We start from the raw sequence: 26333 nt of genomic DNA, 5'->3' as shown, positions 1-26333 counted from the left end.
CATTGTGAAGGGTTGTTATGTTGTCTAGCTTGTTTGTCAACTTCTGTTGACAAACTAATAATACTGTATTTGTTCAGCTACGAGACGGGAAATTCAGCCATATTTGTATTTTCGGTCCTCCAAATGGGACAGCATTTCTCCTGGGAGTGTGCAAATGCTGTCCTGAAATGCTGCTTGCCTTGGGAGCTAGCTTCAGATCGGACGCAATGTGTGTGTAAATACGGCAGTTAAGGCGGACAGTTCGGTTGGAGCCGTTACACATTCCCTTTTATTTGGGTTGCTAGGATACAGGCTCCACCGTTGAAATATTTCAGCTACACACACACACACACACACTTGAGTAGGATAAGTAATTACAGATACGACAGAGATATTCTCTGTGTGTGTGTGTGTGTGTGTGTGTGCGCGAGGTTTGAGGTTAAACCCTTCTGTGCTGAAGTGACTTTCATGCAGTGTGAACACTGCATGAACAAGTTATGCACCAGCTGTGCCCATCTGTAACACACACACACACACACACACAGTGAGAGAACTGTGACAGGATGTGGATAATTGGGATCTCATTTATATTTCATCATTCATATAGATAATTCTATTGATAGGTATTTCACTGTCACACACACACACTCACACACACACACACACACAGAGTTTCTTCACACTTATCATTCCTTAACTAGGTCAGGCAGCAGACATGAAAGAGAATAATCTCTTCGTTAAAACTCTGCTGTCAGTCTGTTCTCTATCAGAAGTAAGTGCCTATTTGAGTTGTGTGTGTGTGTGTGTGTGTGTTTTCTAGTATACAGAAGTTTTAAGATTTAATGGGTAAACAAAGCAGGTAAGTAAGCTGGTTTTAGCCCAAGTTCAAACGTTCTCCAGATCCTGGTGTGGTCAAGTACTCTACCCTAGTAGTGTTCCCACTCTCACTGGGGAAGAGTTTCCCCAATAAGCCATTATAAGCCTAACCCTGACTTGTATCTGTAGTACCTATAGCAGATGGTGAACCTGTAGTACTTGGGGTACCTATAAGATATTGTGTTTCTTTAGTACCTTTTGTGGAAGGTGTAAATGTAGTAGCTATCCTAGATGGTGTACCTATAAGACATGGTGTATCTGTAGTACCTATAATACACCTGTACCTGAAGTACCTATCCTACACGGTGTACCTATAAGACATGGTGTATCTGTAGTACCTATAGTACATATATACCTGAAGGATCTATCCTACATGGTGTACCTATAAGACATGGTGTACATGTAGTACCTATAGTACATGTACACCTGAAGTAGCTATCCTACATGGTGTACCTATAAGACGTGGTGTTTCTTTAGAAGCTTTATTGCTGGTCGTAACTGTATTAGTAAACCTACATGGTGTACCTATAAGACATGGTGTATCTGTAGTATCTATACTACTTGTATACCTGAAGTAGCTATCCTACATGGTGTACCTATGATGATTGAAACATGATGTTTCTTTAGAAGCTTTAGTGCAGAGTGTACCCATAATGCTGGGTGAACATGGGTAGTGCCTGCTGTATCTGTAGTACATGGTGTACCTGTAGTACCTATAGTACACAGGTTCCCAATCATGGTCCTGGAGAACCCCCTGTACTGTATGTTTTTGTGCTTTCTCTGCTCTAAAATAACAAATATTCCCTGGCTTTATTACAACCCTGACCAGGATTAAGTAGTTATAGAAAGTGAGTGAGTGTGTTGCATCCCAGAACAGCAACATTTAGTGATTGTAAGTCCCCTGGCAAGAAGAGACCAGGGGTAAGGAGTCAGGGACAGAGTAAATGATGAACATAATGAGTTCCGAAGCAGCGTCTGAGGCAGCACTGTAACTGAAATTAGAGTGCCAAGTCGGGTAAAATGACTGTCTTTGCAACTGCTTTCTCAGGCAGTGTAGATTGCAACTGGTGTCATAGCATCTGAAGAGCGGTTTTTAATTGTTAGGACATTTTTTTGTATAACCTATAATGCACGTCAGTCATTGTGATGGTTGTGGCTGTTGGTCACTTCACAAGTGTAGATGATTCCTGGTAATTGCTCAGGATCTCCATGAAAGAACGATTTCTACCTGTTTAACTCTGTTGGTTGTTCAGATTGGGAGACTTCTGATGCATTAGATGTGTATTTAATAGTATGCTGGTTTCCACACTGTGAATCACACATTACCACTCATCTCATTTTTTTGCATTGTTACACCCCTACTGTTCACACATTAGCATGCTGACACAAATGCTACTACTAGGACTGCTCCCTTAGCATATGTTAAGCAATTAGAGTAGTATTTTCTCAAGTTCCAGTTAAGACATGACACTTAAAAAACTTTATTCGCCACATATACTGTATCTTACAGTGAAATTTATTTCTGCACATATCCCAGCTTAGAAAGTTGGGGTCAGACATGGTACTGTGCTTTGAGAGCAAAAAGGGCTAAGGGCCATGCTCAAGGGCCCAACAGCTTGGCAGTGCAAGTGGCTTGAACTCATGTACTTGTGATCAACAACCCAAAGCCTTGGCCAGTTGGCCCTGTCTGAGCCTCGACTGCCCCTGATGTATCCCTTTGATCCACCACTGGCCTTATTGTCCCTGTTTGAGTCAGCACTGTCCCTGTTGTTCCTGTTTGAGCCACCACCGCCCATTTGAGCCTCCACTGCTCCGTTGTATCCTTTTGATCCACCACTGCCCTTATTGTCCCTGTTTTAGCCACCACTGCCCCAGTTGTCCTTGTTTGAGCTATCACTGCCCTTACTGTCCCTGTCTGAGCCGACACTGCCTTATTGTCTTTGTTTATGCCAACACTGCCCCAGTTGTCCTTGTTTGAGCTACCACTGCCCTTACTGTCCCTGTTTGAGCCAACAATGCCCTGTTGTCTTTGTTTAAGCCACTACTGCCCTTGTTGTCCCTGTTTAAACTACCACTGCCCTTACTGTCCCTGTGTGAGCCACTACTGCCCCTGTTATTCTTGTTTGAGCAACCACTGCTCCTGTTGTCCCTGTTTGAGCCACCACTGCCCCTGTTGATCCTGTTAGAGCCATTACTACCTCTGCTGTCCCTGTTTGAGTCATCACTGTCCCTTTGTACCTGTTTGCCTGTTTGTCCCTGACTGAGCCACCAGTTCTCCTAAGTTATCAATTGTTCAGTATAATTACACGAGCTGCATTTCCTATGCAGATGTTGTTGTTTATTGCAACGATTGGGAGAGGAGAAAAGTTGGAATATGAAGGGGTTACAAACTGCAAAGATTACAAAGACAAAAATGCAGCTTTCTTTTCCAGTGCCTGGACATTTGGGATAGTTTCAGGTCTTTTGTTCTGTTTCTAAGATGTAGCTGGGCAGGAAATTTTGCAGAGTCTTGGCAACCCTGGCAACTGCCACATCTGGCAAACTGAAGAGTCTGTGTGTGTGTAGGCCATACTCTGTCTCAGCATTGTGTAATCACTTGTCCACCTAAAAGTTTGTTCTCTGTGTTCCTTCCTTCCTTCCTTCCTTCCTCCCTCCCTCCCTCCCTCATTTCCTCGCTCCCTCCCTTCCTTCCTTCCTTCCTTCCTTCCTTCCTTCCTCCCTCCCTCCCTCCCTCCCTCCCTCATTTTCTTCCTTTTTCTGTCTCTCTCTCTCTGGCACACAGTGATAGTCTGAAAGCTTCCTTCGGTGATGTAAATACCTAATCATTGGCTAATGTACTGAGTTAATGGAGTGTGGGAATGCTACATGCTAGTGTAAACATGCTAAAGCACTTATACACACACCCACACACACATGTAGTTTTGTTAGAGCTTTAGCCGTGTGCATCAATGTGCTTTAGACGCTTTTGTATTTCATTGCTCTTGGTGTGTATCGCACCATGGCTTTTAAATAAGATTAGCTCAGCTAGTCCATTAGCATAATGCTAACTCTGGCTCTCAGGGCTTTTTCAGAAAATCCTCTTCATGGCCAGTTGTCTTCATCAGCTGTGACTTTTCCTCCATCACGTTTGGATTTGGTGCCTCACTGCGTGATGGCTAATTTACATAAAATTGAGAAACTCTTCATACAGTGGCCATGTTCCAGTACAGATTACAGCACGTCCTCGGACAACTCAAATAAAATGCAGCTTTGTGTGTATGGTTAAGAAGTGTTTTTCACAGGGATTGTGTAAAAATTGGACCTGTGTGTGTGTGTATGTGTGTGTTTGTGCAGGAGTGATTTATACTACGGATCTGCTGGATTGTGAGACCCAGGATTCCTATTGGCTGACAGTTTATGCCACAGACCGAGGGGTGGTGCCTCAGTCAGCGGCACTGCAAGTCTACATTCAGGTGTGTATGTTAGTGATCATAATTTTTCTGTGTTTATTCCTGTCTCTATGTGTTTTTTGTGTGTATGCTTGTGACTATATGCTATAATGTCTGTGTGTGTGTGTGTGTGTGTGTGTTTATGCTTGTGTCTATGTGTTGTAATGTCTGTGTGAGTGTATGAATGCTTGTGTCTATATGCTATAATGTCTATGTGTGTGTTTTCAGGTAGAGGATGTGAACGATAACGCCCCACTGACCTCTGACCCCATGTACCATGCCTCCGTCCCTGAGAACTCTCCTAAAGACGTGTCAATCATCCAGATCCAAGCCCAGGATCCTGACGCTACGGCAACCGAGCCCCGCTTCTCGTTTCGCATCACCAGTGGCAACCCACAAAACTTTTTCAGCATCAACACACGTACCGGTAAGAGTGCCAGTCAATCATATGCCATGCTGACTGGGGTTGTTGGTCAGTGTGTGTGTTATAAGCATGACATCTCAAGTCAATACTGCTGCTGATTGGTTGATCCATTAGCGATGCTCTTGTTTTGATTGACAGGGCAATTTTACAACTACAGGACCTTCACTATTACCCATCATGCACTGCTGCTTGCCCAGCAGGTCCTAATTACACACTTTCTAAAGGTCAGGCAGAGAGAGAGAGACAGAAAGTGAGACAGCCAGAAAGAGGGAGAGAAAGAAGTTTATTGTGTGTGAAATGAAACAAACATTCTCCTCACTAGACCACACACACACACACTGAGCAATATTCAGTGTTATTACAGTTTTTTTCTTTTTTTTCTGTATCATTTTTAATATTTTGACCTGTTAACTCTATATTTTGTATTTCAAATCATTCATTTGACCTCTACTTCAAATTATTTACATATTTACAGATATTTTACCATGGTTTATATGGTTAATTATAAGATTTCCACTGAAATGATTACTTTCCATTTCACTCCTCTTGATATCAAGCTTCTTTATTCCATATTGGTGAGCAGGGTGGTATAGTGGTTAGCACTGTACAGCAAGAAGGTCCTGGCTTTGAATCCTGGGTTTGAACAGGCAGGGGCCTTTCTCTGTGGAGTTTGCATGTTCTCCCCATGCCTACATGGGTTTATTCTGGGTACTCTGGTTTCCTCCCACAGTCCAAAAACATGTACATTAGGTTGATTGGTAATTCTAAATTGCCCATAGGTGTGAGTGTGTGTGGTTGTCTGTCTATATGTGTGGCCCTGTGATGGACTGGTGACCTGTCCAGGGTGTACCCCTGCCTTTCTCCCAATGTGTGCTGGGATAGGCTCCAGCAGAGCCCCGTGACCCTAATTAGGATCACTTCACTCCTCTTGATTTCAAGCTTCTTTATTCCAGCTCTTTCTGCTGGGTAAAAGAAGAAGAAGAAGTGCTTAGAAATTTATGAAAATAACTTTATAGCTGTTTATTTATGTCTCTGTCATTTCAGTGCATAAATGAAGTGACAACATTAACACAAAGTACACATAGTAAAGCACACGGCGTGGTCTAATTAGACAGTGTATTCATATAATAAAGTTAGAATATGTTAAAAATATTCCTGCACAGTGGATCCTGCACTCGCTTCCAGCCAGCTGCTGTTTTCTACACTTAAAATAAATAAATAAACACTAATTAATGCAAATCATTACAGAGGGGCTTTTTTCATTTTAGAATATTGCATTCTTTCTAACTGATGATTTTATTTACTGTTTTAGGTTTCTTTACCATATGGTGTCACTTAATTGTTTTTATTTACTTTTGTGGGTTTTTTGGGGGGGGGGGGTATTACATTATTTTTATTTGATAAATTATTTGCTGTTTTCTTTTTTTGTTTTCTTAAGCACTTTTTTGCCAAGACTGACTACACCTACTCAGTCATATCCAGAAATATAATTCTTTGTATTTTTCATAACTCTAATCACACACACACACACACACACACACACACACACACACACACACCTTGGAAAGCATCTGTCAACAAAAAATTCATTCTTGTTCTGTTTCTAAACATTTTTTGCTTATTTTTTGCTTCTTATTTTTCTCCATTTCCCTCTCTCTCTCTCTCTCTCTCTCTCTCTCCCTCTCCCCTTCACTCTATCTTGCCTCTCACTCTTTCATCTTTGACTCTCTTTCCTGACAAACCGGTGTTGTGTTGGCAGATTTCATGCATTATTCATCATGACAAGCGCTGTGAAGAGAGCGTGTGAGAGAGAGAGAGAGAGAGAGAGAGAGAGTGAGAGAGAGAGATAAAGTGAGAGAGAATTACAGTTCTCTGCAAAAACACCTGGCATTCACAGCAATAAATAACGTTAAGCGACGCTGAGGGCAGGAGCTGAAGGTGTTCAGTAGGTTTTGCAGGTGCATAACATCCTCTAATGGACACACTCATCGTGTGTGTGTGTGTTAGAGTCCATATAGTGCAAGGATATTATCCATCATCGTTCTTTTATAACTGGAACAGAAATGCATTTATTTAAGAACAAATGAAAATGAATTAGGGGTAATATATAGACGCTCCCTAAGCAATAGTGCTACTGCTCCTGCTTTACACATGACCCCTGAGGAAATCTAAGAGGATGGATGGATGGATGGATGGCTTAGTGCATCTGAATGGATACAGGATACATGATTAGAAGTATGGATGAATGAACAGATGAATGGAAAGGTAGGATGGACGGGTTAATGGACAGATCACGAGGAGGTTGGATCAGCGGATGGATAGAGCGGTGCAGGGATGGAGGAATTAGTTAAATTGGCTGGGCAGATGTTTGATTTAATGGTTGGACTGACAGCTGGATGGATGAAGGAAGGATAAGTGGATGGATTATAGGCTAATCGGATGGATGGGTGGATGAGTGGGTAGACAGGTAGATAAAGGAAATATACCAGTGTACTGATGGATGGATGGATGGATGGATGGATGGACACCAGAATGGATGAAAGAATAGATGCATGATATTATTATTAAGTGCTCTATTATTTAGGAAAGCATCAACTGCTGAATATTTAATATTTAGATATTTAATATTATCCCTCTCTCTTTCCTCTCTTTTCTCTCTCTAATGTTCTTCCTCTAATATCTGACTTTCTTATCGTTTCTTTCTCCCCTCTATCTTCTGCTCTTTCACTCACACATCTCATCTCTCTTGGTTTTTCTGTGCTCTTCTTATCCTCCTTCCTGCAATTGCCTCTCATCTTCTCCTTCATCTCTCTCGCTTCCCTATTGTGTGTGTGTGTGTGTGTGTGCACGTGTGCGTGTGTGTGTGTGGTGATGAAAGACACTAAGAATAGCTTTGTGTGCACGTGTGTGTGTGTGTGTTCAAAATATGACATTAAAAAAAAAACATTCTTACAGTGCAACTTACCACCTGCACACAGACACACACACACACTTTGTAATTATGCTGCCTGTCTTCAAAATCTGATGTTCAAACACCCACACACTTGTATCACAAGCTGATGTTCTTTGTGTGTGTGTATGTGTGTGTGTGTGTTGCTCTTTTATTATTTCAGCTGTCTGCAATCACTCTTCACTTTAATTAATATGCTAATGTTAGTAGTGCAGCTGTTAAACACACAAACACGGACTCCATGATTTTTATCATCAGATACAGGTGTGTGTGTGTGTGTGTGTGTGTGTTGGAGTGTGTATAGTGCAAGGATATTATCAATCATGTGTCCATCATTTTTAACTGGAACGGAAATGTATTTAAGAATAAATGAAAATGAATTAGTGTTAAAATATAGACGCTCCCTAAGCGGTAGTGTTACTGCTCCTCATTTACACATGACCCCCTAACGTGTCCATGCAAGAGGATGGATGGATTTCAATTAAATGGATGCAGGATATATGATTAGAAGTATGGTGTGTGTTTGTGTGTGTGTGTCAGGGGTTGGTGCACACACACCCACACACACATGTCCAAAGTGGATAGGTATTGAACCACCGGTTGCTATGATGATAAAATTAGAAGTTTGAAATTAAGACCTTTAAAACAGAGAGTGTGTGTTCTTTGGCTGCCACTTTTCCACTAATGAAACTACTAATAGAACATAGGTCAAAAACTTGTGTGTTGTTTTGTTTGTCCTTAAACACACACATACACATTTTGTGTTATTATATTTCAACAGACATACAGTAGGTAAAATAATGTGTGTGTGTGTGTGTGTGTGTGTTTCATTCAAACCTGTTTGTGTTGCAGGTCTCATAACAACGACTGCCAGAAAGCTGGACCGAGAACAGCAGGCAGAGCATGTACTCGAGGTGAGACACACACACAGACACACACACACACACACACACACTCACACTGAAGCACGTACCCACTCACTTTGTCGCACATGCAAGCCCACATGCTTAATGTCTTGACTGCCCCATCTTTCTCTCTCTCTCTCTCTCTCTCTCTCACACACACACACACACAGAGTGTTAAAGTGAGGTGTAGAAATCCATATTCAGTTGTGGAGGTGGCAGATTGTACATTGATGGTTGACTGATGAGAACATGATTGTGTGTACGTGTGTGTGTGTGTGTGTGAGTGAGTGAGTGAGTGAGTAACAGAGAGAAAGAGGGTGGGAGGGAGAGAATATATAGTGATATTAAATCAAGAATATGGATCGTGCCTGATACATGAACATGTATTATGCCTGAGGTTGATGATGCACCATCTCTCTCTCTCTCTCTCTCTCTCTCTTACATACACACACACATACACCTTCTTCTGTTTCATTCTTACAATATTTTATACAATTACTGTCAATATCTTGCATTTTCTTTCTTTCTTTCTTTCTTTCTTTCTTTCTTTCTTTCTTTCTTTCTTTCTTTCTTTCTTTCTCTTTATCCATATTTTCTACTCATCTCTCTATCTACTCTCTCTCTCTCTCTACTCTCTCTCTCTCTCTCTCCCTTTTTTCCTGTCCGTCCTACTGCCTACTGTCTTCAGCACTCCCCTGGTGTGTGTTGGAGCAGATGGTGCTTGAATGCATCTGCGTTTAAAATCAATTAAACGACAGGAAAAATTAAACTTGGGTACTGATCCCCTCTGAGGGTTTAATGGTATGATAATGATATGCGTGTTTATTGGCCCGTTGACGGAGTTTAATCACGACTCGGCTTTTTACATCTGCAAATATTATTTCTAACGTGCGGGAATCCTCACCGTGAGTAGAAGCTAACAAACAATGAGTAAACAAAGTGTGTGTGTGTGTGTGTGTGTGTGTAGGTGACCGTATCAGACGGAGGACCCTCGCCCCGTCACACCACTGTCTGGGTGGTGATTCAAGTCCTGGATGTAAACGATAACAAACCCGTTTTCCCAGAGAAGCTCTACCAGGTGCGTTTACCCGAGCGTGGGCGGAGACAGAGAGGCGGAGCCATCTACCGTATCTTCGCCTACGATGCTGACCATGGCTCCAATGCAGAGCTCACCTACAGCATAGTGGATGGCAATGACGACGGGAAGTTCCACATCGACCCCAAGTCCGGCCTGGTGTCTTCTCCCAGGAAGCAGTTCCCCGCTGGGACATACGACATTCTTACTGTATGTCACTTCTGACCTTTGACCCCTGTGTTCTTTAATATTCACATTCTAGCCTTTCTTCAATTCCTTTGTCAAATTTCTATAAAATGTACTATTACATTTTTTTCAAATAAATATTTTTGTATATAAATTAAATATTTTTTAATATTTTAGTAGAAAAACTTCTAAACATAGATAGTAAATAGGAAGTTGTACGTTTAAATTAAAACAAACTACACTTATAAACTTAAATACAATTCAAATACAAATATAAACTTAAATACTTAAATAATAAAATTGTACAAATACAAAACTTATTAAATATTTGTAGTTTAGATACAAAATGTTTTTTTAAATATATATATATATATATCGTTATAGAAACATATTTTTGCATTAAATATTTGTAGTTAAGTTAGTAGTTAAATTTATTTTTTAAAAGATTCTAATTTGTAGAAATATTAATAGTTTTATAAATAGATGTTAAGTTGTAACAGTTACTGTAACTTAGTAAATTATAATTATTATAATTAAAACAATAACTGTAATTAAATAGTTACTGATTGGGTTTATATTTAAATTAATTATATTTATGAAAAAAATATATAGAAACACAGCTATATGAATACTTTTTATAATATGATTCTTAAAATTGTTATAGAAATGTTCAGTTCTATCATTACTTGCAATAACATGTTAGAAATAAATGCAGTGATATAAAATTGCGATATTGTTGATTTATTTGTTTTGTATTAGAACTTGTAGAAGAAGTTAGACTATAATTAGCGGTTTAAGAATGATCTGAGAAATAGCTTTACTGGAATGATGTACTGTAGGTTCGATACATTTTAAGATTCACACTATAGCATTTACCTGGTATTAAAGTGTGTTTGACCTGTGACCTCAGGTGAAAGCGGTGGATAATGGCCGTCCTCAGCGCTGGGCTACGGCTCGGTTGCATATCGAATGGATCCGTCGGCCGCTACCAAGCTCTGTGCCACTGGCATTTGAAGAGCCGCTTTACAACTTCACCGTCATGGAAAGCGATAAAGTGGCCGACATTGTGGGTGTGGTCTCAGCCCAACAGCAGGGCTCCTCCCCCCTGTGGTTTGACATCACAGGTGAGGGATTTTACATGGTGGCAAGTTGCACAACACAGGCATTAGACAAGGTTTCCCTCTCAGGCTTAGTGACTGATTCTTTACTGGATCAATAGTTTACACATGCAGTTTGGATTGTAGTTGAACTAAAGAAAATGTTTTATTTGTTAATAAAAATGTGACAGGTTTAGGAACAGGACATGTAAATCTATTTAATATATAAAATATATCCCAATTTAAATGTGTATATATTAAATTATAATTTTTAAATGAATATATGTACACCTTTACCTGATTTTACACATGGTGACTGTATTTTAGGTGGGATTTTAGGATAAAAGTTTTTCACTTGTTAAACTTTACAAAATATTCCATTAAACATTTCAATACGAAACTGACACATTTAGATTATAGTTTCTAGATAGATTTTCATTTTTAAATAATAGTTTTTTTTATTAGTATTTTGCTATAAATATCTATAATATGTACTAATAAATATATCTGTATATAAACAATATAGTACATAAATAGAAAATCAGCTAAAATTAGGTTCAACTTTCTTTATAAAACGTTTCTGAAGATCGATTTTTCAACTTGTTTTCGATATAGATTTACATTTTACACTATAACGTTTGTCAGACGTTATCAGTTAAAATTAAGGTTAAAAAAATGTACAGTTACAGTTTAGTTACAGGACGATGTTCAGTAGTAATTAGATAACAGTTCCTGATTACAGATACAGTAATCTCCCTCTATATCGCAATTCATGTATCGCGGTCCCGGTATTATATCGCTGATTTTTATTTGGAACACTCATTTTTTTTCACATGATTATGGTTTAGAGACAGTGTCACTGAGGAAGGGACAGGAGTCAGAGCTGGAGGTAGCAGAGCTGAAGATGTTGAGGTTCTCTTTGGGAGTGACAAGGTTGGACAGGATTAGGAACGAGTACATCAGAGGGACAGCTCATGTTGGACATTTAGGGGACAAGGTTAGGAAGTAAGATGGTTCAGAGGAGAGGAGGGAGAGTGAGTATAATGGTAGGAGAATGTTGGACATGGAAGTGCCAGGCAGGAGCCAAAGAGGAGGTATATGGATGTAATAAATGAGGATATGAAGCTAGTGGGTGCAAGTGTTGAGGATGCAGAAGATAGGGATAGGTGGAGAGAGATGATTCGCTGTGGCGACCCCTGAAGGGAAACGCCGAAAGAAGAAGAAGAACTTTTTTTTTTTTTTTTCAGATTTTCCCGGTATATCGCGATATCCACAAACTTTATAGTGAATTGTTTGTTATGTTGAAATAAGGTAATTTATTATTAAAAATATAATTATTAATTACAAAATATAAACATTAATTGAAAATGAAGTAAAATGTTAATAAGAACATGTAGCGTTGTTTAGGAAAGCGTGGTGTGGGGATGCTAAAAATCTAAATACAGTAAAGCTGGAGGAACGAGTCTGGCCAATCAGAATGCCCCATTTATTTAAATGGGGAAAGGGAAGCAGAATTCTCCAGCATCCCAGTTCTTCGCGTGTCACTGTCCCGAGTGTTTCCTTTTGTTCTGTGTACGCTGTATTTTTACGCTTTTTCTGCAAGCCCTATTAATTCATCTCGCTATATGCTTGCAAATGTTTTCTGTGTGTGTTTAAAGAGTGTGGGAGGGTCATTAATGCTTAAACAATAAAAAAAAGCATTTGGGGGTGGTGTCCGTGTATTGCGGATTTTCGTTTAGTGTGGGTGGTTTTGAACATAACCCCCATGATAAACAGGGGACTGTTGTATATTTATACTTGGAGAAAATTTTAGATTTATAGACTTAAATAGAGTTTGACATTTTTCAACACTATTTATAAAAATGTCTATAGTTTTATAGTGGATTTCGAAGTAAAAGCTGTGTCAGTATCATATATAAAGCCTATTTCTTACGTTTCCTAAATTATATCTCTTTTGTAGTTTATATAATTGATCTAAAAGTTTTTCATGGACCAGATTTTTTTAGGATTTTCAAAGACGTACTGTATATAAGCTCCAAATATAAATTGAATGTACACTTTCTTTACTGGTTTTATTATATATATAAAATGCATGTGTGCCATTTCACGGTTACCATGGCAATCGCTTGCATCTTCCTGTTCCAATGACCATATATGGACTGTAGATGTCAACCATCAGTAAAAGAATAGTTCATGCTAATGCTAGTGCTAACTTTTTTCATGTAATTACTCTTTAATGGGAACTTCATCATGATTAATGAACTTTAAGCTGATCTTTTTCTCTCTTTTTTTCGACATTTAGGATGATTCTTACAGCAAGTGTCTGTTAGCTTTAATGATGCTTCTTTATAAGGTTGAGGTCACTGATCAGTGAGAATAGTCACTCTAGAGTCACTGTGGAAGGCTACATTTCCCATAATGCACCACGCATGCTTTACTCTGTATTTAGATACCTTCTGCTTGCTACAGCTGTGGCTGCTTTGCACTCCTCCATTGCTCTGCCTTTCTTTTTTTTTCATTCTTGCTCTGGAGTCATTCTTGCTTTCTCTCTCACACACAATATTTTCTCCCTCTCTTTTTCACTTCTTCTCCTCTTTCTTCATCACAAACCTCCTTATTTTTCTCCTTTGATGGTTGTCATTCCTTCCCTTAATACCTTTTATCTCCTTTCTTCTGCATCCCTTTCTTTTTCTTCATCTGCATCGGTCTCCTGTTCTGTCCGTTTATCTCTCATCCTTCCTTGTCTTTTTTTTCCTGCCTGTGTTTCTTTGCTTCCTTCCTATATCACTCTTCCCCTCTTCATTTTCTCATCGTCTGGTCTCACTCGTTCATTTTCTTTTTTTAATCTGGGTGTCTCTTTTTCTTTTTTTCTCTCCTTCCATCTCTACCCCTTTTTTTCTAAAACATCAACTCATTGTCTATCCTGACCATCCTCCTCTCTTCTCTACTCTCTTTTGATCTGCTCTTATCCTGTTCTTATCCTTTTTCCTAATTCTTTTCTTTTTTTCATCCCTCAATCTCTCCCTATGCCTCCATCTCTCTTTCTCTTTCTATTTTTCCTTAATGCTTCCTATGGGAAGGGCCACGTCCTTTCCGTGAGATGTTCTTTGTTCTCCAGACTGCCTGTGGCAGCAACTGTTCTAAAGAAGGTATCAGCCCACCTGTCTCTCTCTCTCTCTCTCTCTCTCTCTCTCTCTCTCTTTCTCTCTCTCTCTCTCTCTCTCTCTCTTTCTCTCTCCCTCCTCTCTTTCTCTCTCTCTCTCTCTCTCTCTGTCTCTCTCTCTCTCACTGTCTCTCTCTCTCTCTCTGTTGCTGTTTGGTCATCAGCTGTGCTTACCCATCATGCCCTGGTGTTGTGCAGTGCTGCTCTCTAGTTGGCTACTCATTGTACTGCAGGGGATTGTGGGTAAAATGTGATCACAATGATTATAAGTGTTTATTCTACAATTTAACTTTCAATAAATGTGTGTGTGTGTGTGTGTCTGAGAAAGAGAGAGAACAAGAGATGTGCCCAACCCCTAGGCTACTCTTGACCCTGTCTGATTAAACGCTCCATTAAACGGGCAATAGAGTGAGAAGAAGAATGACGTGTGTGTGAGTGTGTGAGTGTGTGTCACTTTGTATCCGAAGGCTGTTTAAATGATTAACATGTTGCATGACTGTGTGTGTGTGTGTTAAACACTGTTTTTCATCAAACTGAACATTGTGTATGTGTGTGTGTGTAAGGTGGGGATGATGAGAGTGAGTTTGATGTTGAGAAGGCCGTTGGGACGATCATCATCGCTAAAGCCTTGGACGCTGAGCAGAGATCCTTCTACAACCTCACAGTGGAGGTGACAGATGGGACCAACGCAGCCTACACACAGGTACACACACATTCACACACATTCAGATGGCAGTTGTGGTTTATTTGTCTGCTGTGAGTCTGCAATTCCCTAAGCACGCACGCACACACACACACACACATACACACACACATACACACACACACACACATACACACACACACACATCCTCTGCAGGTCCTCAGATGCCAGGATTATGTTGGATTCCTGTAACTCAGTGTGGTTTACACAGTTGTACACAATGAGGTTGCAAGTTTTGAAACACACACACACACACACCAGTTACAGAAATTGAAATCTCTTTATAGTCTTGAAAGTGTTATTTGTGTGGCCAGTTTTGAACTTTTGAACCGCAGACACTCGCCTTTCACAGACTTTGGTGAAAGAGTTCTTCAGGTAAACTGTGTAGTTTAACACTGCGTGTCAAATGGATTGCTTTTGTTGTGTAAATCTTTATGATCACAGTCCACACTTTATCCACACACACACATCTAACATGAAATTCAGTGTCATCATTGTTGGTCTTCCGAATGGAAAACAGAGTGTGGTTTAATTACATGTTTTAATGTGAAGAATCTTATTCGGTGCACAGGAGTGTTTTTAATTAGCGCAAACCGACCGAGAGTCTAACGCGCGGATCCACCGTGTTAATGCCCTACACACCGAGAGTCTTCGTTTAAAATATTTTTTATTTATTAACACACTTTTTATTACCAAGCAGTTTTTCCTTAATAGTCGAGTTTTTGTGGCTGAACACGTTCACAGCGTCGGGGGTGCAGTTTGTGCGATGAGCTACAACCAAAGCAGTATTTAGCATTGGAGTACTTTCAGATACACTGGATTCTACCACATCGTGTTTTTTTCTGTTATTATTTTTCAGGATGTCCATCCATTTATATCCGGGATCCTTGTTAACATGTTATCGCAAGAACGATAAAAGACTTTTGGAACGTTTGGCCATGTTTGATGTTAAAATTGATCCACTGATATTGAGTGTACCTTGTTTTAAATACACTATATGACCATAACTTTGTGCACCCCTGACCACCCGAACCTGTTGCCACATAGTCTGAAGCACACAGTTGTGGAGGATGTCTTTGTATGCTGATTGGAACCAAACCCTGTTCCAGCAGGACAATGCCCTTGTGCACCAAGCAGCTCTAGGGCTCTGTTTAGGACACTCAGGTTCTTCGACTCCAACCTTCACCTCAGCACCATGTCTTCATGGGGTTGAGTCAGGGCTCTGTTTAGGACACTCGGGTTCTTCAACTCCAACCTTCACCCTTCACCCAGACTCAACCCCACTGAACACCTTTGGGATGAACCGGAACTGGAGTTTCCTCAACATTCTAACATCCCACTAATGCTCTTGTAGTTACTGTTGATCTTTCGGCTGCTTCCTACATGTTTTGATTTTTACCAGATGCCCTTCCTAACACAACCCTCCCATTTTTATGCGGGCTTGGGACCGGCACTGCATCTAGCAGCTAGGGTTTGGGCACTGGCTGGGAATCAAACCCGGGCCTTCCGCATGGTAGACAAGAAACCCACCACTGAGCCACCAGCGCCCTCAATGCTCTTGTATGAATGAACACAAATCCACACAGCTACCATCCAACATCTAGTGGAAAGACTTCCATAAGTGAAGAGTGGAGATGATTGTAAATCTGGAATGAGATGTTCAACAAGGACATATGGGTCCTTGTGATGGTCAGGTGTCCAGAAACGATAGAGCTTACTGGGTTTTTTTTGTTTGTTTGTTTTTTAGGAAATTCTTATTAGAGCAATATCTGAGGAGCATCAATTTGATTTATACGGACTGAATGAAATGATTTCATTTTGGTGTTCATCCAAACACAGTCAAGGGTATTTCTGGCAAACAAAGCAGTGAGCTGCTGTGTGATTTGATTTGTCGCAGCCAGGGCATGTCATGCCTTATGGCCGTCGGCTAATACTAGATATTAATAATAAAAGGTTCTATTTATAGAGCACATTCTTCACACTCAAGGTCGTTCTACAACTTGCATGCTTCCAAAGGAAATGTCAAAAAGGCCAACTGGAAAGACGTAGAATGCTGGACGTGCTGTAAAATAACACAAAACCGCCATCACATCACATACAACACACATACCACACCACATACTACACACAACACACTTGATCACACAACACAGCACACCACTCAACACAATCAACACAACACACTACACACAACATACTTGATCACACAACACACCCAGCACACCACAACCCACAGCACACATCTCACAACACACACACACACACACACCACACCTCTAAATAAAACGCTGAATAATTTAAAGCTAAGAACTAAACGATGTAGAAGCACACACACTTACACCCAACAATAATAACAAGAACAAATAACTATAGTGTGTAGAATTATGTATCGAAGAAAAGTCATGCTCAAAGCCATAACTTGCGATACTAAAATCTAGATTTGAATGAAATTCTATATTCCTCTATTCCTATAATTCAATTTCTACCAACACTCGCACACACACACACACACACACACACAGATGGATCTCCACGTGTTGCCATTGAGAGCAGAGTGAGGCGGAAGTGCACGACTGCCTGCTATATAATTAGAAGAATCAGCGGGGTCTCTACACACACACACACACACAGCATTGTGATACACAAGACAACATATGTCATTGTTTCCGTGCGTGTTTTCTGTCAGGTTCTCATCACTGTGCTGGATCAGAACGACAATGCCCCGGTGTTCTCTCAGCCCACCTATGAGGTCATAGTTGCCGAGGACACGCCCCCGGATACGGAGGTGCTACAGGTTTTGGCGTCAGATCGAGACGAGCATCATCGCTTGACCTTTGCCCTGTTGGGCAGCGTGGACCCTGCTAGCATGCGTCTGTTCCGCATTGACGCAAACACGGGCCATGTGTTCACCGCACAACGCCTTGACCACGAGACTAACACACAACATGTCCTCTCCATCATGGTAATGCTATGCTAATATCTGAAATGTTTGACTTAGTGTGACAGTCATCAGGATAAGCTACTTAAAATAAGAAATATCGTAGCATGTTTGGTAGCCAACTAATTGTTTGCTATTGTTCAAGTTTAGCGCTGTACTTAAATCAACGCTCTCAGCTAAACCCTGACAGGATACACAGAGTGCTGAAGGCTAGTTCTTGTCAAGTAAACACTACTTACTCAAATTGAAATGTCACACTCCAAATTATTAACTTAATATCTGGTAGTGAAATCAGGCACTAACACAGCTAGCTAAACGTTGCTTAGCTGAGAGGCGAGCTGATAAGTCTGACGAAAACACGGCCATGATAAACACCTTTCACAGGAACAGCAGCCATTTTCCAAATTGCTAGAACGTGGTTTCTTGGCTGCTGTACCTCAGATTTAAGAGAATAACTTATAAACGTGTAATGATATAAATGGAATTTTCTGCCGCATACAGCTAGCTTTTGTGTGCTTCCTGTCAGGTTTTAGCTATGTGCTGATGTGCTAATCTTCTAAACTGTGAACTTGCCACTGAATACACAAGTGCAAATTCAGGAAACTCTTTTCTCTGTGCAGACAATTAGCGTGAAAACGATTAGCCTCTCCCCCCTCTCTCTCTCTCTCTCTCTCTTAGTTTTTCTCTCTCCCTCTCTCTTGTTTTGTTTTACTCTGTAGCTGAGGTTAAAAAAGGACAAAGAGCTCTTATCTGTCTCTCAGGCCTCACTACCTCCTTCTGTCTGTCTCTCCCTGTGGTCTGTCTCCCTCTTGATCTGTCTGTCCCTCTGCTGACTTTTGTCTTTCCTTTTTTCCTTCTCTCTCTCTCTCTCTCTCTCTCTCTCTCTCATAAGATAGAACCTTTTTCTCTCGTTTTCCCTTCCATTCTTCTTTCATCATTAATTCTCTATTTTGTTTCTTATTCCTTCCTCACTTGCGGCTGTGTGTACCGTGGCAGTTGTGTGTGTGTGTCTGTTAATGTCGTCTCCCGGCACAGCAATCTAATTATCGATCTGATCACACTCGCTCTCTGTTTCAGCACTCCTCTCTCTCTCTCTGTGTGTGTGTGTGTGTGCACACACCTCATAAATATTCCCGCAGCCTGTGAAACAGATGAAATGTGTTATTGTAATCCACTGAGAGATGTTATCTGCATGCCTGTGTGTGTGTGTGTGTGTGTGTGAGAGAGAGAGAGAGAGAGAGAGTGTAATTGCTGTCTGTTGCTATTTCACTGAGGCAATAAAATTTACTTATACTTATTTCCTGTCTACTTCTCTTCTCTTTTCTATTCCCTCTCTCTGTCTTCTGTATTCTCCCCTCCCACCTTCCCTCCCTCCCTCTCTCTCTCTCTCTCTCTCTCTCAGGTGAAGGATCAGGAGTTCCCATACAGACGGAGCCTTGCTCGTGTTCTCATTGGTGTAGAGGATGTGAATGACCACTCTCCCCAGTTTACCATGGCGATGTATGATGCACAGGTATACGAATCCGCGGCACTTGGCTCTGCTGTCGTCACAGTAACAGCTTTGGATAAAGACAAAGGCCAGAATGCTCAGATAAGCTACAGTATAGAATCAGGTACACACACACACACACTTTTACTCCACATGTAGGTAACATGCTTATTGCAAACTCTAATAATCATTTAAATTGATTAAATGAAGTCAATAACTCTCATACTAATATTATACATCCTTGCTTTGTTGCGTCTACAGGAAACACTGGGAACACATTCCGGATTGATCCAGTTCTGGGAATCATCTCAGTGGCTCGGGAATTGGAGTTATCCACCATCGGTCACTACGTGTTAATTGTAAAAGCTGTGGATCACGGCTCACCCGCCCTATCTTCCACGGCTGTTGTTCGCATTGCTGTGACTCTCTCTGACAATTCAGGCCCCAAATTTCCTCAAAATGAGTATCAGGCCGAGGTTGCCGAAGGTGTTGCAATCGGAACTTCAGTAACCACCGTAACAGCCCTTAGCCTGTCCACACTAACATATGAAATCCGTCACGGTAATGGTGGTCGGACTTTTTGTATTAACCAGTATAGTGGTGTGATCACAACTCAAAAAGTGCTCGATTTTGAGACGATTTCTTCATACGTGCTAATTATCACGGCCACCAACATGGCCAGCCAGTCGTCCAATGCCACTGTAACAGTTATCGTGCTTGACCAGAATGACAATGCCCCTGTGTTCCAGCAGTTGCATTACTGGGGTGACATCAGTGAAGGGGTAGGGTTGAACAGTGTGGTGCTGAGTGAATCAGGCGAGCCTTTGGTTATACGGGCAACAGATGCTGACCGGAACCATAACGCCTTGTTAGTGTATCAGATCCAGGAAGAGAATGCCAGGCGTTTCTTTACTGTAGATGCTGGGACTGGTTCCATTAGAACCATTGCTCAACTGGATCATGAAAAAACACCTACGTTCCATTTTCATGTGAGTGTAAGGGACAGTGGACGTCCACAGCTATCAGCTGAACATCCTGCAGAAGTCACCATCCAAGTGCAGGACATTAATGACTGCGCACCACAGTTCTCCCAGGATTTCTATGAAGCCGTTCTTCTACTTCCTACCTACGAGGGAGTGGAAGCGTTGAGAGTCTCCGCCTCAGATCCTGATGGAGACAGTCAATCCGACCTCACCTACTCACTGACTGACACTAGTTTGGAGCACTTTGCTGTAGAGTCAAGAACTGGTCTAATCACAGTCCGAAACAGCACCTTTGGCAAAGACCGTTTCCGGTTTAATGTTCGCGTATCAGATGGACGCTTCTCAAGCACAGCTCTAGTGACAATTCTTGTGCGTGAAGCACTTGACAGTGGCCTGGCTTTTACACACAGTACCTACAATGCTAACATTCAAGAGAATGATGCTAATGTGACAACCATCACTGTGGTTACAGCGCTTGGCAACAAACTGAATGAGCCACTACGTTATACTTTGTTAAACTCTGGAGGGAGATTTCGAATCCGTCCCACGTCTGGTGCTATAGAGACAGTAGGAGTCCCCTTAGACAGAGAGGAAAAAGAGGAGTATGGACTTCTAGTGCAGGCAAGCCGAGAGGAAGACAGGTTGCGTGTTGCAAGGGCACTTGTTCGTGTACGTGTCACAGATGTCAACGACAACGCACCTGTTTTTGTTGGACTTCCATATTATGCAGCAGTGCAAGTAGAGGCAGAACCAGGGGTGTCCATATTTCGTGTGACAGCTGTGGACAGCGATAAAGGTCCAAATGGAGACGTCAGCTACTTCCTGCAGGATGAGCTTGGACACTTTGAAATGGATCGTATTAGTGGTGAGCTGAGATTACGCCAGGCCTTTGATGCTGATCTGTCCAGTGTGGAATATCAAATCCTGGTTTTCGCTCGCGATAGTGGCACACCGTCCCTGTCCTCTTCTATCACCTTCCCTGTAACTGTTGTTAACCGGGCAATGCCTGTATTTGACCGGCCATTCTACACTGTTAAAGTGAGTGAGGATGTGCCAGTGTTCACACCAATATTGGGAATAAATGCCAGCAGTCCAGAAGGACAGAATGTTCTCTACACCATCACACATGGCAACCCTGATAGCCTTTTCTCTATTGGATATGATACTGGAATCATCAGTGTTATAGCCCCTCTGGACTTTGAGGCTAACCCTATCCACAAACTGATCATCAGGGCAACAGACTGCCTCACAGGTGCTAGAGCAGAGGTGGATGTTGAGGTGACAGTTTTAGACATGAATGATAATGCACCTGTGTTTGAACAACCAGTTTATAAAGCAGTAATCTCTGAATCAGCCATGATTGGGACTCCTGCTTTGCAGGTGCAAGCAGCAGATAAAGACTCTGAGAAAAATGCAGGAGTTCGCTACCAGATCATCCCTGATCGCACCAATAGTACAGACCACTTCCACATTGACAGTAGCAGTGGCTTGATCTTGACTGCTCGCTCCCTCGATCACGAAACCATCCAGCAATATGTTTTCTTCGTCAAAGCAACCGATAATGGCTTTCCTCCTCTCAGCACCGAGGTGCAAGTCACAGTTCAGGTGACGGACACAAACGACAATGCTCCGGTCTTCAATCAACTACTGTATGAGGCCTCGGTTTATGAACTTGCACCCAAAGGGCACTTTGTCATGTGTATTCAGGCCTCTGATGCAGATCAGTCTGATATAGACCGACTACATTATGGTTTGGTATTAGGAAATGAGCGATTACTATTTGATCTTGATGCTTTGTCAGGGATTCTGACTCTAAGTGGACAGCGGCGCACACAACGGATGCCACCAACTGTCAGTCTGAATGTGAGTGTTTCAGATGGCGTTTTTACTAGCACAGCGCAAGTGCATGTACATGTAGAGTGGGCTAACCTACACACGCCACAATTCTCCCAGAGCATTTACGAAGCAGAGGTACGAGAGAACATGCCAGCTGGGTCCAAGGTCATAATGATTAGGGCTCAGGATGCTGATCCTGGACCTTTTGGAGAAGTTCAATACAATTTGCTCTCAGATATAGCCCAATACTTGTTTAGTATTGACAGTAATGGTCAGATCACGACTCTGGAGAGGTTGGATCGGGAAGAGCACAATGAATTTGTCCTGGCAATTGCAGCAGTCGACACAGGAGGAAGAGCTGCATATTGCCATGTTCGGATTGCAGTGTTGGACGAGAATGATAACGCCCCACTTTTTGATGCGTCAGAGTACCGTGCTAGTGTTCGGGCAGAGGTTGAGCCTGGCTCTTTGGTGACACAAGTACAGGCTTGGGATGCTGATCAGGGGCTCAATGGAGAGATCAGCTACAGCTTGTACAGTGAAGCCAGTATCCAGGTCACAGAATTGCTAGATATTGATCCCGATAGTGGTTGGGTAGTTACCAAGGGCAACTTCAGCCCCCTCCAAGGGTCAGTGTTGTCCTTCTTTGTGAGAGCATCAGACAGTGGTGTACCAGTCCGCCATTCTCTCATTTCTGTGTACATTCACGTCCTCTCAAACGATGCCCACTTACCTGTCTTCAGCCAACCACACTTCTCCTTTACTATTCCAGAGGACACTTCCATTGGTTCCACACTAGGAGCAGTGCATCTGCAGAGCCAGCATGGACAGTACTCTCTAGCTGTCAGTTTCTCGGCTGTGATGGGTCAAACTGTGCAGAGTAATAATGAAGGGGTTTTTGTTGTGGACAAGGAGAGTGGGATGATAAAACTGGAAAAGCCATTGGACCGTGAACAAACCCCTGAATTCCATTTTAAAGTGACTGCAACCCTGCAGCAAGGACTCATAGATTCAGTTGCTTCTGTAGATGTGGATGTAAAAATTCTGGATATAAATGACAATAAGCCAGCATTTGAGTCTAGCTCATATGAAGCCTCCATCATTGAGGGACTTCCTGCTGGTACCAGGATCCTCCAGGTGATGGCAGTGGATCCTGACTGGTCAGCCAATGGTCAGGTGACATACAGCCTCGCTCCACCTGGGCTTCTGGGATCAGGAAGTGAGGATTTGAAGGACGGTGGAAGCTATTTTACAATTGACAGCACTTCTGGTTGGATTTCAACTCTAAAAGGCCTAGATCATGAACTAAACCCCGTCCACAGTCTTACGGTGTGGGCATTTGATCTTGGCGACCCTGCCAGTCTGTCATCCTCAACAACAGTTGCCATAGCAGTTGGTGATTCCAATGACAACGTGCCTGAGTTTTTGCAGCCTCACTACTATGGCAGTGTACGGGAAAGCGATGCACCTGGAGAAGTGGTTGCTGTGTTGAACACCCGTGATGATGACAGCTCTCCTAGCAACCGTCAGGTCACATACCACATCACAGGTGAGGAAAAGAAGCATGTGTTTTTGTATGTGTGATAGAAGATAGAAGGAAAGTGTGTATAAAAGTGTACATGTTGGGCTGTCTTTCACTCTGCTTTCCCAATGCAAAACCAGGACTTATTATGGGATGTCAAAGCCCATATCTTTATTCCTTAAGCTATAGTGTCTCCTTGGTCAGCATTTTAACTAAATTAGAGCTTGATGGACATTGCATTTAGTATACCTTTGAGAATGGTCAAACACACCATAGCTGGAGGCATGCTGCACCATTTGTTTACTAATATCTTACGTAAGGATGGATCCTGAAATAGGGGCAACTATTTTTCAGCTTCTATCTCAGAAAAAAGGAAGTAAACAATACATTTCCATGCTGCAGAGGTATACCTTTAGTTCCTTTAGTATATTTCTTTTTACCAGGAAATGTGTAATATTTACCTTTATCTTTAAGTCTAAACGGTAATAATAGTGGTAACGCTTCAGAAGATGTACCTATAAGGGGACCACCCCACTGACAATGAAAGATATAGTTCAGTAATATGTATTAGGCCACTTATTTCCACTCTCAGATGCTAGCTACATACCGCACGTCATATTTGTTAGCTAGGCAATATTAATAACAAGGATTGCAAAGACAAATACCAACAGACTGCTTACCTTAAGGATATACCTTCAAACTGGAGCACAGTGTCTGTGGTGCTGGGGTTTTTTTTAACTAAGCAAAGCACAGATGCCCCCTACTGGTGGAGAAATCTAATAATTAATTTAGCACAAAACAGTCAGAGATGGAAATGATTAAATAAAAACAGGTCTCTGTAGTGCAATCAGACTTTTGGACCCTAGACACACACTTCACTCTGGAGTAGAAATGAAGAGTAAATCAGTAATACACACCTCCGTGATGAACATTCGATTGATTTGTGTATGAAATAACCACATCGTAAGAACCAGCTGTGCGCCTCATCACACGCTGTCAAATGTCGTTGTGATTTTGCAGAATGCATGGAGTAGAACTCCTTTATTGAGGACAATAACAAACACACACACACCTACTCACATACACACACACCCCCACACCTACTCATACTCTCTGCACAAACTCTCAGGTGCAGCCTGTATATCACTTTAGAAATTCATAACATTGCATTAGGGAGCTGCCATGGTTTATAATTCATGAGTTCCCGGACACACACACACACACACACACACCCACACATTTTGACTGAGGCAGAATTTAGATTAAGGCACAGCCTCAGTCGCTGTAAACATTTTCTGAGTGTAATTTTATGAAGTTTCGACTTCTTAACACGCACACACACACAAACACACACACACACACACACACACACACAAACTCAATTCCAGTTCTACATATCTGTATGAGTGCTGCTCCTGGATGATACTAGAACAGAACTGTGTCTTTTTTCCTTCATTTTCTCTTATGTCTGTTTCTCTTTGTGTGATGTGTAAATCCCTTCGGTTTCAGACGAACTCAAAGGTCAAACACTGACTAATGGACTCTTCACACCCCCAGACAGAAGTGTGATATAAACACATAATAGAGAGAGAGAGAGAGAGAGAGATGCAGAAATAAAAACAGTGGAAAAGTGACATGGAAGAGATAATAGGAAATAGGAAAAGAGATGACGGAACAAGAGAGAGTTGAAGTGTAGAAGAATGAAAGGAAGGTTATACTGATCTCCGAGTGGAAAAATTCCAATAAATAAACCTCTAACACATACGGCCACTTTATTAGGAATCATGTGCTCATGTGATTATGTAATCAACCAACACCAATCAGGTAGCAATACAATACCCTTTACAACCGTGATGAACAAAAAAGCATCTCAGGACACTCAACACATCAAGCCTTGATGCACGATTCCTATGAAAGGGGTTGCTCACGGTTTTTGTATGCATTTAAATAATGTGTCACTTTGGGTTTTTTAAAAATCAGTTTTAAAGGTTGGCCAACTCATACAGTTAGTGCTGTCACGACACTGTGCTACAAATAAACTTGCTATAAATCATTCTGACTAATGTGCACGGAAGCACAATGACCGTGTCTCCAAAACATCGACACATTCGGCGATAACAGACGCACCACCTTATGGCGAAGTCTGTCCACTCTTGGCGACACGCCTGAGCAGTTATTTCTTGCTCTTAAATAAAAATAGTGACTCATAAACCTGAACAAACGCTGACTTTTCAAAATCATAATAACGTTATAAACTGTGTGGAAAATGTTAGCTGTTTCTAAGGTATTGAGGACGATTCCTAAAATGGCTTCTTACACCCTACACCTTTATAGTGCACTATATTTTTTTATTTTCACTTTATTTATTTATTTATTGCATTTTTTTATTTGTGGTTTTATTTATTTTATTTATTTATTTATTTATTTTATTTTATTTTGCATTTTTGCATTTTTAAATTTGTGTTGGTTTTTTTATTTAATTTATTTTTTCCTTTACGTTACTACTACGTTACTAGAATGTGAGATAGATGTTTTAGTTAAACTTGAGTTGTAATTTAATCTAAGACTATATACACTACTCACAAAAAGTTAAGGATATTTGGCTTTTGGGTGAAATTTATGGAAAATGTAAAAAGTTCATGCTACAGTGATATTATATCATGAAAGTAGGGCATTTAAGTAGAAGCATGCAATGGTGATTTCCTCATCTCAAACAATTTATTGTAACAAAAGCCAACAACAGTGGTGGGCATACCACAACAAAAAATGTCAATGTCTC

The 26333-nt window shown here is 41.3% G+C and overlaps 1 protein-coding gene across 5 annotated transcripts in view; it reads left to right on the top strand.

Annotated features, from left to right (window-relative positions):
* fat3a (FAT atypical cadherin 3a) overlaps window positions 1–26333 on the top strand; it is a 108113-nt gene that overhangs the window by 50334 nt on the left and 31446 nt on the right. For 3 of the 5 annotated variants that reach the window (XM_058413815.1, XM_058413812.1, XM_058413813.1), the window contains exons 3-12: window positions 4189–4307; window positions 4512–4710; window positions 8510–8571; window positions 9530–9847; window positions 10734–10947; window positions 14001–14069; window positions 14647–14786; window positions 17473–17748; window positions 19127–19337; window positions 19475–23581. In XM_058413815.1, the coding sequence (XP_058269798.1) occupies window positions 4189–4307; window positions 4512–4710; window positions 8510–8571; window positions 9530–9847; window positions 10734–10947; window positions 14001–14069; window positions 14647–14786; window positions 17473–17748; window positions 19127–19337; window positions 19475–23581 (5715 nt within the window). The remainder of the gene's footprint in view (window positions 1–4188; window positions 4308–4511; window positions 4711–8509; window positions 8572–9529; window positions 9848–10733; window positions 10948–14000; window positions 14070–14646; window positions 14787–17472; window positions 17749–19126; window positions 19338–19474; window positions 23582–26333) is intronic. The other 2 variants (XM_058413816.1, XM_058413814.1) reach the window with 1 other exon arrangement.

Source organism: Hemibagrus wyckioides, linkage group LG17 (genome assembly GCF_019097595.1).
Source record: "Hemibagrus wyckioides isolate EC202008001 linkage group LG17, SWU_Hwy_1.0, whole genome shotgun sequence".
Lineage (NCBI taxonomy): Eukaryota > Metazoa > Chordata > Actinopteri > Siluriformes > Bagridae > Hemibagrus > Hemibagrus wyckioides.
Note: the sequence above shows the minus strand (reverse complement) of the source record. Positions and strands in the feature narration are given on the sequence as shown.